Genomic DNA, 13,434 nt, shown 5'->3' with positions numbered 1-13,434 from the left:
CCAGTAACCATAGCAACCAGTGTACACTGGGAATTGCAGATACGGCATTATCAGGCAGTCAAACTATGAATATCAAGATCAAAGACGAGGAACAGGAGCTGGCAATTAATGTCAAAGAGGAGGAGGAAATTGTTGTTTTTGTCAATGCTGATAGAGAAACCTTACCGGTGTACCTCCTGTAAAAATACGTTTGTTCACCGTAGCTCTCTAGCAAGACACAAACAATCCCACACGAGTGTCGCACAATACAGCTGCTCAGAATGTGGGAAGGAATTCAGCCAATCGTGGACTTTAAAGATACACATGCAACAGCACACCGGAGAGAAACCACACTACAGCTGTCGGTGTGATAAGAGTTTCTCAGCTTCACCACTCCACAAAAGACACCAGCGAGTTCACACTAAGGTGAAACCTTACCCCTGCTCTCTCTGCAGAAATAAATTATCCTCGTCAGCAAATCAGTCCTGTCTCCATGCTGGAGAAGTGGCTAGCCTGAGCCAAGCTCCTGGACAGGGATCACAGCAGCAGGTGTCTGCAGCGGTAGAGGAGTCTGTTGTACTGGATGCCAAAGTGAAAGAGGAGGAGGAGGATCATGCTTTCGGTGAGTAAAAGTGTTTGTTTTGTACTATACATTTGATATTTAATGGGTCCATACTTGCGACCTCTTGCTTAAGCTTTAACCATGAGAAAACGTAGCCCTTTGCTAACACAACCAGCTGACAGCATGAGAAAACGTAGCCCTATGCTAACACAACCAGCTGACAGCATGAGAAAACGTAGCCCTATGCTAACACAACCAGCTGACAGCATGAGAAAACCAGCTGAGCATGAGAAAACGTAGCCCTATGCTAACACAACCAGCTGACAGCATGAGAAAACGTAGCCCTATGCTAACACAACCAGCTGACAGCATGAGAAAACGTAGCCCTGTGCTAACACAACCAGCTGACAGCATGAGAAAACGTAGCCCTATGCTAACACAACCAGCTGACAGCATGAGAAAACGTAGCCCTATGCTAACACAACCAGCTGACAGCATGAGAAAATGTAGCCCTATGCTAACACAACCAGCTGACAGCATGAGAAAACGTAGCCCCATGAGAAAACGTAGCCCTATGCTAACACAACCAGCTGACAGCATGAGAAAACGTAGCCCTATGCTAACACAACCAGCTGACAGCATGAGAAAACGTAGCCCTATGCTAACACAACCAGCTGACAGCATGAGAAAACGTAGCCCTATGCTAACACAACCAGCTGACAGCATGAGAAAACGTAGCCCTGCTAACACAACCAGCTGACAGCATGAGAAAACGTAGCCCTGTGCTAACACAACCAGCAGCTGAACAGCCAGCTGAGCATGAGAAAACGTAGCCCTGTGCTAACACAACCAGCTGACAGCATGAGAAAACGTAGCCCTGTGCTAACACAACCAGCTGACAGCATGAGAAAACGTAGCCCTGTGCTAACACAACCAGCTGACAGCATGATTATTTCCTGTAACAAATTCCACATCAGCCAATATATATATATTTTTTACATATTGTGTTTTATATATACAGTACCAGTTTAAAGTTTGGACACACCTACTCATTCAAGGGGTTTTCTTTATTTGTACTATTTTCTACATTATAGAATAATAGTGAAGACATCAAAACTATGAAATACAGTGCCTTGCGAAAGTATTCGGCCCCCTTGAACTTTGCAACCTTTTGCCACATTTCAGGCTTCAAACATAAAGATATAAAACTGTATTTTTTTGTGAAGAATAAACAAGTGGGACACAATCATAAAGTGGAACGACATTTATTGGATATTTCAAACTTTTTTAACAAATCAAAAACTGAAAAATTGGGCGTGCAAAATTATTCAGCCCCTTTACTTTCAGTGCAGCAAACTCTCTCCAGAAGTTCAGTGAGGATCTCTGAATGATCCAATGTTGACCTAAATGACTAATGATGAGAAATACAATCCACCTGTGTGTAATCAAGTCTCCGTATAAATGCACCTGCACTGTGATAGTCTCAGAGGTCCGTTAAAAGCGCAGAGCGCATCATGAAGAACAAGGAACACACTAGGCAGGTCTGAGATACTGTTGTGAAGAAGTTTAAAGCCGGATTTGGATACAAAAAGATTTCCCAAGCTTTAAACATCCCAAGGAGCACTGTGCAAGCGATAATATTGAAATGGAAGGAGTATCAGACCACTGCAAATCTACCAAGACCTGGCCGTCCCTCTAAACTTTCAGCTCATACAAGGAGAAGACTGATCAGAGATGCAGCCAAGAGGCCCATGATCACTCTGGATGAACTGCAGAGATCTACAGCTGAGGTGGGAGACTCTGTCCATAGGACAACAATCAGTCGTATATTGCACAAATCTGGCCTTTATGGAAGAGTGGCAAGAAGAAAGCCATTTCTTAAAGATATCCATAAAAAGTGTTGTTTAAAGTTTGCCACAAGCCACCTGGGAGACACACCAAACATGTGGAAGAAGGTGCTCTGGTCAGATGAAACCAAAAGTGAACTTTTGGCAACAATGCAAAACGTTATGTTTGGCGTAAAAGCAACACAGCTCATCACCCTGAACACACCATCCCCACTGTCAAACATGGTGGTGGCAGCATCATGGTTTGGGCCTGCTTTTCTTCAGCAGGGACAGGGAAGATGGTTAAAATTGATGGGAAGATGGATGGAGCCAAATACAGGACCATTCTGGAAGAAAACCTGATGGAGTCTACAAAAGACCTGAGACTGGGACGGAGATTTGTCTTCCAACAAGACAATGATCCAAAACATAAAGCAAAATCTACAATGGAATGGTTCAAAAATAAACATATCCAGGTGTTAGAATGGCCAAGTCAAAGTCCAGACCTGAATCCAATCGAGAATCTGTGGACAGAACTGAAAACTGCTGTTCACAAATGCTCTCCATCCAACCTCACTGAGCTCGAGCTGTTTTGCAAGGAGGAATGGGAAAACATTTCAGTCTCTCGATGTGCAAAACTGATAGAGACATACCCCAAGCGACTTACAGCTGTAATCACAGCAAAAGGTGGCGCTACAAAGTATTAACTTAAGGGGCTGAATAATCTTGCAGTTTTTGATTTGTTAAAAAGTTTGAAATATCCAATAAATGTCGTTCCACTTCATGATTGTGTCCCACTTGTTGTTGAATCTTCACAAAAAAATACAGTTTTATATCTTTATGTTTGAAGCCTGAAATGTGGCAAAAGGTCGCAAAGTTCAAGGGGGCCGAATACTTTCGCAAGGCACTAACACATATGGAATCATGTAGGATCCAAAACAATTTATTTTATATTTGAGATTCTTCAAAGTAGCCATCCTTTGCCTTGATGACAGCCTTGAACACTCTTGGCGTGCTCTCAACCAACTTCACCTGGAATGCTTTTCCAACCGTCTTGAAGGAGTTCACACATGTTGAGCCCTGGTCCTGTATAAAATTGGTAAAATAGCCCTTACACAGCCTGGAGGTGTGTTGGGTCATTGTCCTGTTGAAAAACAAATGATAGTCCCTCTAAGCACAAACCAGATGGGAAGGTGTATCACTGCAGAATGCTGTGGTAGCCATGCTGGTTAGGTGTGCCTTGAATATTATAAATAAATCCCTGACAGTGTCACCAGCAAAGCACCATCACACCACCTCCTCCATGCTTCACACAGTGGGAACCACACATGCGGAGATCATCCGTTCACCTACTCTGCGCCTCACAAAGACACGGCGGTTGGAACCAAAAATCTCAAATTTGGACTCATCAGACCAAAGGACTGATTTCCACCTGTCTAATGTCCATTGCTCGTTTTTCTTGACCAAAGCAAGTCTTTTCTTCTTATATGTGTCCGTCAGTAGTAGTTTCTTTGCAGCAATTCGACCATGAAGGTCTGATTACAGTCTCCTCTGAACAGTTGATGTTGAGTTGTGTCTGTTACTTGAACTCTGAGGCATTTATCTGGGCTGCATTCTGAGGCTGGTGACTCTAATCAACGTATCCTCTTCCACAGAGGTAACTTTGGGTCTTCTTTCCTTTGACGGTCCTCATGAAAACCAGTTTCATCATAGCGCTTGATGGTTTTTGCTACTGCACTTGAAGAAACTTTCAAAGTTCTTGAAATTTTCTGAATTGACTAACCTTCATGTCTTAAAATAATGATGGATTGTCATTTCTCTTTGCTTATTTGAGCTTTTCTTTCCATAATATGGACTTGTTTTTACCAAATAGGGCTATCTTCTGAATACCAACCTTGTCACAACACAACTGATTGGCTCAAACGCATTAAGAAGGAAAGAAATTCCACAAATTCACTTTTAACAAGGCACACCTGTTAATTGAAATGCCTTCAGGTGACTGCATGAAGCTGGTTGAGAGAATGCAAAGAGTGCAAAGCTGTCATCAAGGCAAAGGGTGGCTACTTTGAAGAATCTAAAATAGAAAATACAGGTTACTACATGATTCCATGGTCACTGTTTTTCTACAATACTGAGTAAAAATAAAGAAAAACCCTTGAATGAGTAGGACTGGTCCTGTATGTCCACGCTGAGGATGGAATCCCACTGTGTAAATGTACAAATGATGATAAAACCCTTTTTGTGTTGAGCTCTGCCGCCTGAAATTTTAGCCTGTCATCGTTTGATTACAAAAACATGAAGGAGGTCGGAGGTCAGGGCCCTGGTGGAGTGGAGCCAGGGAAATAACCTCTCCGTCAACGTCAACAAACTGAAGGAGCAGATCCTGGAGACATCACTGACAGGTGGAAAAGGGCCATGTGGTGAGGGCCATCATAACCTCCCGTCAACAAACTGAAATGATCCAGACGGCCTACAGGCCATGAGGTCAGGGCCCTGGGAGTGGAGCCAGGATAATAACCTCTCCGTCAACAAACTGAAGATGCACCATGGAGATGCATCCCGTCGGGCTGTATCACTGCCTGCTACGGAAATGCACCGTCCGCAACAAGACTGGAAGGAGCTTCCTGGAGATGGCCTACAGGTCGGAGCACGCTGCCTGCCCTCCAGGACATCTACAGCCCTCAACGTCACAAACCAAGAAGAGATCATAATGGACTTCAGCCACCCTGGTGAGCCAGGATAATAACCTCTCCGTTCAACGTGCAACAACATCTAGGAAGATCCTGGAGACGGAAGAGAGAGAGAGACACAGGTGGTGAAAAAGCTCTAAAGCTTAAGGGCCATCACTGACAACCTGAAATGATCCATTCACACAGGCCATGAAGGCATCTAACAGCGCTCATCAACCTGGAGACCCTCAAAACTTCCAGATGCACCATTGAGAGCATCCCGTCGGGCTGTATCACCGCCTGCTACCATGCATAGAACCACAGATCATGACTTCACCACCTTAGACTGCCCCTCCACATAGTCACTGTTACACCCTGACTACCATCTAGACTGATCCCTATGGACATAGTCACTTCTAGCCTACCACCTTAGACTGCCCCTACATAGTCACTGTTACTAGGTGGCTACCACCTTAGCCTGCTGCATCTAGGAAGATCACTGTTACTATGGCTACCACCTTAGCCTGCTGCACATCAGAGACACTGTTACTAGGTGGCTACCACCTTAGCCATCTGCAATGGACATAGTCACTGTTACTAGGTGGCTACCACCTTAGCCTGCTGCACTCTGGACATAGTCACTGTTACTAGCTGGCTACCACCTTAGCCTGCTGCACTCTGGACAGAGACACTGTTACTAGGTGGCTACCACCTTAGCCTGCTGCACTATGGACAGAGACACTGTTACTAGCTGGCTACCACCTGCTGCCACTCTGGACAGAGACACTGTTACTAGGTGGCTACCACCTTAGCCTGCTGCACTATGGACATAGACACTGTTACTAGGTGGCTACCACCTTAGCCTGCTGCCTCTGGACAGAGACACTGTTACTAGGTGGCTACCACCTTAGCCTGCTGCCCTATGGACATAGACACTGTTACTAGGTGGCTACCACCTTAGCCTGCTGCCCTATGGACATAGACACTGTTACTAGGTGGCTACCACCTTAGCCTGCTGCCCTATGGACATAGACACTGTTACTAGGTGGTTACCACCTTAGCCTGCTGCACTCTGGACATAGACACTGTTACTAGGTGGCTACCACCTTAGCCTGCTGCCCTATGGACATAGACACTGTTACTAGGTGACTACCACCTTAGCCTGCTGCCCTATGGACATAGACACTGTTACTAGGTGACTACCACCTTAACCTGCTGCACTATGGACAGAGACACTGTTACTAGGTGACTACCACCTTAGCCTGCTGCACTATGGACATAGACACTGTTACTAGGTGACTACCACCTTAGCCTGCTGCACTCTGGACAGAGACACTGTTACTAGGTGACTACCACCTTAGCCTGCTGCACTATGGACATAGTCACTGTTACTAGGTGGCTACCACCTTAGACTGCTGCCCTATGGACATAGTCACTGTTACTAGGTGACTACCACCTTAGCCTGCTGCACTATGGACATAGACACTGTTACTAGGTGACTACCACCTTAGACTGCTGCACTATGGACATAGACACTGTTACTAGGTGACTACCACCTTAGACTGCTGCCCTATGGACAGAGACACTGTTACTAGGTGACTACCACCTTAGACTGCTGCCCTATGGACATAGACACTGTTACTAGGTGACTACCACCTTAGACTGCTGCCCTATGGACATAGACACTGTTACTAGGTGGCTACCACCTTAACCTGCTGCACTATGGACAGAGACACTGTTACTAGCTGGCTACCACCTTAGCCTGCTGCCCTATGGACATAGACACTGTTACTAGGTGGCTACCACCTTAACCTGCTGCACTATGGACAGAGACACTGTTACTAGCTGGCTACCACCTTAGCCTGCTGCCCTATGGACATAGACACTGTTACTAGGTGACTACCACCTTAACCTGCTGCACTCTGGACATAGACACTGTTACTAGGTGACTACCACCTTAACCTGCTGCACTCTGGACATAGACACTGTTACTAGGTGGCTACCACCTTAGCCTGCTGCACTATGGACAGAGACACTGTTACTAGGTGACTACCACCTTAACCTGCTGCCCTATGGACAGAGACACTGTTACTAGGTGACTACCACCTTAGCCTGCTGCACTATGGACAGAGACACTGTTACTAGGTGACTACCACCTTAGCCTGCTGCACTCTGGACAGAGACACTGTTACTAGGTGACTACCACCTTAGCCTGCTGCACTATGGACATAGTCACTGTTACTAGGTGGCTACCACCTTAGACTGCTGCCCTATGGACATAGTCACTGTTACTAGGTGACTACCACCTTAGCCTGCTGCACTGGACATAGACACTGTTACTAGGTGACTACCACCTTAGACTGCTGCACTATGGACATAGACACTGTTACTAGGTGACTACCACCTTAGACTGCTGCCCTATGGACAGAGACACTGTTACTAGGTGACTACCACCTTAGACTGCTGCCCTATGTACATAGACACTGTTACTAGCCGGCTACCACCTTAGACTGCTGCCCTATGGACATAGACACTGTTACTAGCCGGCTACCACCTTAGCCTGCTGCCCTATGGACATAGACACTGTTACTAGCTGGCTACCACCTTAGCCTGCTGCCCTATGGACATAGACACTGTTACTAGGTGGCTACCACCTTAGCCTGCTGCCCTATGGACATAGACACTGTTACTAGCTGGCTACCACCTTAGCCTGCTGCCCTATGGACATAGACACTGTTACTAGGTGACTACCACCTTAACCTGCTGCACTCTGGACATAGACACTGTTACTAGGTGACTACCACCTTAACCTGCTGCACTCTGGACATAGACACTGTTACTAGGTGGCTACCACCTTAGCCTGCTGCACTCTGGACAGAGACACTGTTACTAGGTGACTACCACCTTAACCTGCTGCCCTATGGACAGAGACACTGTTACTAGGTGACTACCACCTTAGCCTGCTGCACTATGGACAGAGACACTGTTACTAGGTGACTACCACCTTAGCCTGCTGCACTCTGGACAGAGACACTGTTACTAGGTGACTACCACCTTAGCCTGCTGCACTATGGACATAGTCACTGTTACTAGGTGGCTACCACCTTAGACTGCTGCCCTATGGACATAGTCACTGTTACTAGGTGACTACCACCTTAGCCTGCTGCACTATGTACATAGACACTGTTACTAGGTGACTACCACCTTAGACTGCTGCACTATGGACATAGACACTGTTACTAGGTGACTACCACCTTAGACTGCTGCCCTATGGACAGAGACACTGTTACTAGGTGACTACCACCTTAGACTGCTGCCCTATGGACATAGACACTGTTACTAGGTGGTTACCACCTTAGACTGCTGCCCTATGGACATAGACACTGTTACTAGGTGGCTACCACCTTAGCCTGCTGCCCTATGGACATAGACACTGTTACTAGGTGGCTACCACCTTAGCCTGCTGCCCTATGGACATAGACACTGTTACTAGGTGGTTACCACCTTAGACTGCTGCACTATGGACATAGACACTGTTACTAGCTGGCTACCACCTTAGCCTGCTGCCCTATGGACATAGACACTGTTACTAGCTGGCTACCACCTTAGACTGCTGCCCTATGGACATAGACACTGTTACTAGCTGGCTACCACCTTAGACTGCTGCCCTATGGACATAGACACTGTTACTAGCTGGCTACCACCTTAGCCTGCTGCCCTATGGACATAGTCACTGTTACTAGCCGGCTACCACCTTAGACTGCTGCCCTATGGACATAGACACTGTTACTAGCCGGCTACCACCTTAGACTGCTGCCCTATGGACATAGTCACTGTTACTAGCCGGCTACCACCTTAGACTGCTGCCCTATGGACATAGACACTGTTACTAGCCGGCTACCACCTTAGACTGCTGCCCTATGGACATAGACACTGTTACTAGCTGGCTACCACCTTAGACTGCTGCCCTATGGACATAGTCACTGTTACTAGGTGGCTACCACCTTAGCCTGCTGCCCTATGGACATAGACACTGTTACTAGCTGGCTACCACCTTAGACTGCTGCCCTATGGACATAGTCACTGTTACTAGGTGACTACCACCTTAACCTGCTGCCCTATGGACATAGTCACTGTTACTAGGTGACTACCACCTTAGCCTGCTGCCCTATGGACATAGACACTGTTACTAGGTGGCTACCACCTTAGCCTGCTGCCCTATGGACATAGACACTGTTACTAGGTGACTACCACCTTAACCTGCTGCCCTATGGACATAGTCACTGTTACTAGGTGGCTACCACCTTAGCCTGCTGCCCTATGGACATAGTCACTGTTACTAGGTGACTACCACCTTAACCTGCTGCCCTATGGACATAGACACTGTTACTAGGTGGCTACCACCTTAGCCTGCTGCCCTATGGACATAGACACTGTTACTAGGTGGTTACCACCTTAGCCTGCTGCACTCTGGACATAGACACTGTTACTAGGTGGCTACCACCTTAGCCTGCTGCCCTATGGACATAGACACTGTTACTAGGTGACTACCACCTTAGCCTGCTGCCCTATGGACATAGACACTGTTACTAGGTGACTACCACCTTAACCTGCTGCCCTATGGACAGAGACATTGAACGCTGGTCACTTTAATAATGTTTACATCCTGATTTACACACCTCATATGTATATACTGTATTCTAGTCTATGTTTGTCCTATATAACTACTGTTGTACACACCGTTCCTATTCATATACTGTCTATACATTGTATATATATTCCGGACTGTTCTGATACAAATCCCACCAAAATGTATGTTTTGTTTTGTATTGTTAGGTAACACTGCACTGTTGGAACTAGACACATAAGCATTTCGCTGCACCTGCTATAAAAGCGGCAGGATACTGTGTACACGACTAATAACATTTTATTTGATTGTAAGTGGAACAACCTTGATTTGGAGGTTCAAAATATCCTCTGGGGGTTAGCTTAGGGCTAACTGTGCCAGGTTATCTCACGGGAAAAGCTAACATGTAGCATTTTTGAGAAAAGTATGGACCCTATAAATTTACAATATTTATTTTCTGTTTCGTCAGGAACATACATTTTGACTTAGTCAGGGTGTTGACTAATTTGAGTTAATCCATATTTATGTCGTTACCACAGAAGAGAGACCTGACCACTGCTCTGAGACTGAAGGGAGTCCCTCTGCATCAGGACTACCTGAACAACACCAGGGGAATCACACAGCTAAGAAGATTCACTGCTGTTCAGTTTGTGGAAAAAACTGTCATAAGTTATCAAAACTACAAATACACATGAGAACTCACACAGGAGAAAAACCTTACTCCTGCTCTGTCTGCGGGAAGCAATTCAGTGACAAAGGAAACCTGAAAAAACACCAGACGGTGCACACAGGAGAGAAGCTGTACAGTTGCGCCGTGTGCGGGGAGAGTTTCTCTTCATCGTCAAATCTTACCAAACACCAGAGAACGCACACAGGAGAGAGTCATGGTTTTACACCAGCACTGGTTATCATAGTGAAAGAGGAGGAAGAGGATCCTGCTTTTGGTAAGTTAAAGGTACTTATTCTGTAAGGGCTTAAATTGCAAAACATTTTTTTATACATCTTTGTATAACTTTCAGTTATTCAAAGGACAAAAAAATATTTTTCGTTACAGTTCCAAATTTTCGCATAGTTTATCCATCCCATCTTATCCCGCAGCAGAGAGACCTGACCACTGTTCTGGCAGTGAAGGGAGTCCCTCTACATCAGGATTACCTGAACAACACCAGGGGAATCACACGGCTAAGAAAATTCACTGCTGTTCAGTGTGCGGACAAGACTGCAAAAAGTTATCAAAACTGCTAATACATATGAGAATACACACAGGAGAAAAGCCATACCCTTGCTCTGTGTGTGGAAAGCAGTTCCGTGTAAAAAGACATCTTCAAGACCACCAGATAGTGCACACTGGAGAGAAACCTTACGTCTGCTCCAAATGTGACAAGAGGTTTGGTTTCGCCTCAGCCTTGAAAAGGCACCAGTGGTTACACGCAGAAGAGAAACCTTATTCCTGCTCTGTGTGTGGGAAGGGTTTTAGCTTACAATCACGCATGAAGGAACACTTCCTGATGCACTCAGGAGAGAAACCCCACTCCTGCTCTGTCTGTGGAAAGAGTTTCAGCCGTCCAGATCAGTTAAAGGACCACTCTCTGCAACACACAGGGAAACCCCACCACTGTTCTATGTGTGAGCAAAGCTTTGCCTTGTCTAAACAACTCCTGAAGCATGAGAAGACTCACACAGGAAAGAGACCTTATAGTTGCTCTGTGTGTGGGAAGAGTTTCAGCGAGAAGGCGTATCTTGAAGACCACCGGTCAGTGCACACTGGAGAGAAACGACACCCTTGCCCTGATTGTGACAAGAGGTTTGGATGTGCTTCGTCCCTGCGTAAACACAGACTGTTGCACATAGAAGGGAAATCCCACTCCTGCTCTGTGTGTGGGAAGAATTTTTCTGAAGCACGTTACTTGAAGGAGCATTTCCGGACACACACTGGAGAGAAACCTTTCTCCTGCTCTGTCTGCGATAAGAGTTTTGCAAGATCAGCAGGCCTTAAAGTCCACCACAGATATCATACAGGAGAGAAACCTTACAGATGTCCTAAATGTGGCCAGAGCTTTGTTAGTTCTCAAAAACTTCAGAGACATCAGAAAACTCATGCTGGTTTAACACCTGTTGAGTTTCAAAACCCTGTTAAAACTGAAGGAGAGCGGGAGGGAGAAGATGAGGAAGTTGGTGGTCTGATTCATTCAGCTTGAGAAGAGGTTGGTTGGGATCTTCATCGTCTCGGTAAGTGGAAGCAGAACAGCCATGAATTACATGAATACAATATTGACTTTGAATGAACATCGCTCTTTTATTTAAAAATCCAATGCCAATATATTTTTTTAACTCCATATGAATTTTTATTTTATTAAGTACCCTGCTGTGATTGTTTTCAATTAAAATAAACAAATATCTTCGTAGATAAGAGCAAATTCTCAAGCAAGAATTTTATTATTTTCATATTTTCACAGTATTTTTTTTTTTTCCCAACCTCATAGTGAAATCACATCACTGCAATGGACCTTTTAACCTGTGTTGTCTCATTCACACAGATGAGAGTTCGGAGGGGAGAACCTCTACATCAGGAGAACCTAAAGAAACCTAGGGGAATCTCAAAGCTCAGAGATACAGTTGCTCTGTGTGCGGGAAAGACTGGCAACGATTATTTGATCTGAAAAAGACTAAATGACAGTGCACACAGGAGAGAAATCGTACAGCTGTCCTGTGTGTGGGAAGAGTTTTAGACGAACAGACCTAATGAAGCAACACTTTTGGACACACAAAGGAGACACATGGGGAGAAACCTTACCCTGTTTTGTCTGTGGGAAGACTTTAACAAGATCATCAGACCTTAACATACACAGTAGAGTTCATACAGGAGAGAAACCTTACAGCTGTGACGAATGTGGCCAGAGACTCAACACTCCTCAGAGTCTTGGGAGACACAAGAAGAGACGCCACATCTCACTTCCTGAGGAGGACCAGGCTTGCGGGGTCAAGACTGAAGAGCCCAAGACTGAAGAGCCAATAGTGTCATAGATGAAGAGGAGGCAACCTCTTATGTCAACGGTAGCATGGGGGGGCATAACAAGAACTAGCCCTGAACATCTTGACCTAAAATATATACAGTGCATTCGACAAAGAAAGTATTCAGACCCTTGACTTTTTACACATTTTTTTTTTTAACGTTACAGCCTTATTTTAAAATGGATTAAATTGTTGTTTTTTTCCCCTCATCAACATTCACACCAATGACAAAGCAAAAACAGGTATTTTATTCCCCTCATCAACATTCACACCAATGACAAAGCAAAAACAGGTATTTTATTCCCCTCATCAACATTCACACCAATGACAAAGCAAAAACAGGTATTTTTTTCCCCTCATCAACATTCACACCAATGACAAAGCAAAAACAGGTATTTTTTCCCCCTCATCAACATTCACACCAATGACAAAGCAAAAACAGGTATTTTTTTCCCCTCATCAACATTCACACCAATGACAAAGCAAAACAGGTATTTTTTTCCAACATTCACACCAATGACAAAGAAATTTCACATTTACATACAGATGAAGTCGGAGGTTTACATATTCCTTAGCCAAATACATTTCAAATACGTTTTTCACAATTCCTGACATTTAATCCTAGTAAAAATTCCCAGTTAGGATCACCACTATATTTTAAGAATGTGAAATGTCAGAATAATAGTTGAGAGAATTATTTATTTCAGCTTCTATTTCTTTCATCACATCCTCAGTGGGTCAGAAGTTTACAAACACTCA

General features: G+C 45.0%; 1 protein-coding gene across 1 annotated transcript; it reads left to right on the top strand.

Annotated features, from left to right (window-relative positions):
* The first annotated feature begins 158 nt into the window (after positions 1-158).
* LOC118382351 (zinc finger protein 345-like) lies at positions 159-12,710 on the top strand. Its single transcript, XM_052507736.1, has 4 exons — positions 159-601; positions 10,203-10,607; positions 10,762-11,892; positions 12,201-12,710. The coding sequence occupies exons 1-3, from the start codon at positions 304-306 to the stop codon at positions 11,859-11,861; spliced, it is 1,803 nt and encodes a 600-aa protein (XP_052363696.1). The 5' UTR covers positions 159-303; the 3' UTR covers positions 11,862-11,892; positions 12,201-12,710.
* The last annotated feature ends 724 nt before the right edge of the window (positions 12,711-13,434 follow it).

The sequence above is a fragment of the Oncorhynchus keta genome, unplaced genomic scaffold (genome assembly GCF_023373465.1).
Source record: "Oncorhynchus keta strain PuntledgeMale-10-30-2019 unplaced genomic scaffold, Oket_V2 Un_contig_3062_pilon_pilon, whole genome shotgun sequence".
NCBI classification, from domain to species: Eukaryota; Metazoa; Chordata; class Actinopteri; order Salmoniformes; family Salmonidae; genus Oncorhynchus; species Oncorhynchus keta.
The sequence above is the reverse complement of the archived record's forward strand: the minus strand, read 5'-3'. Positions and strand labels throughout refer to the sequence as shown.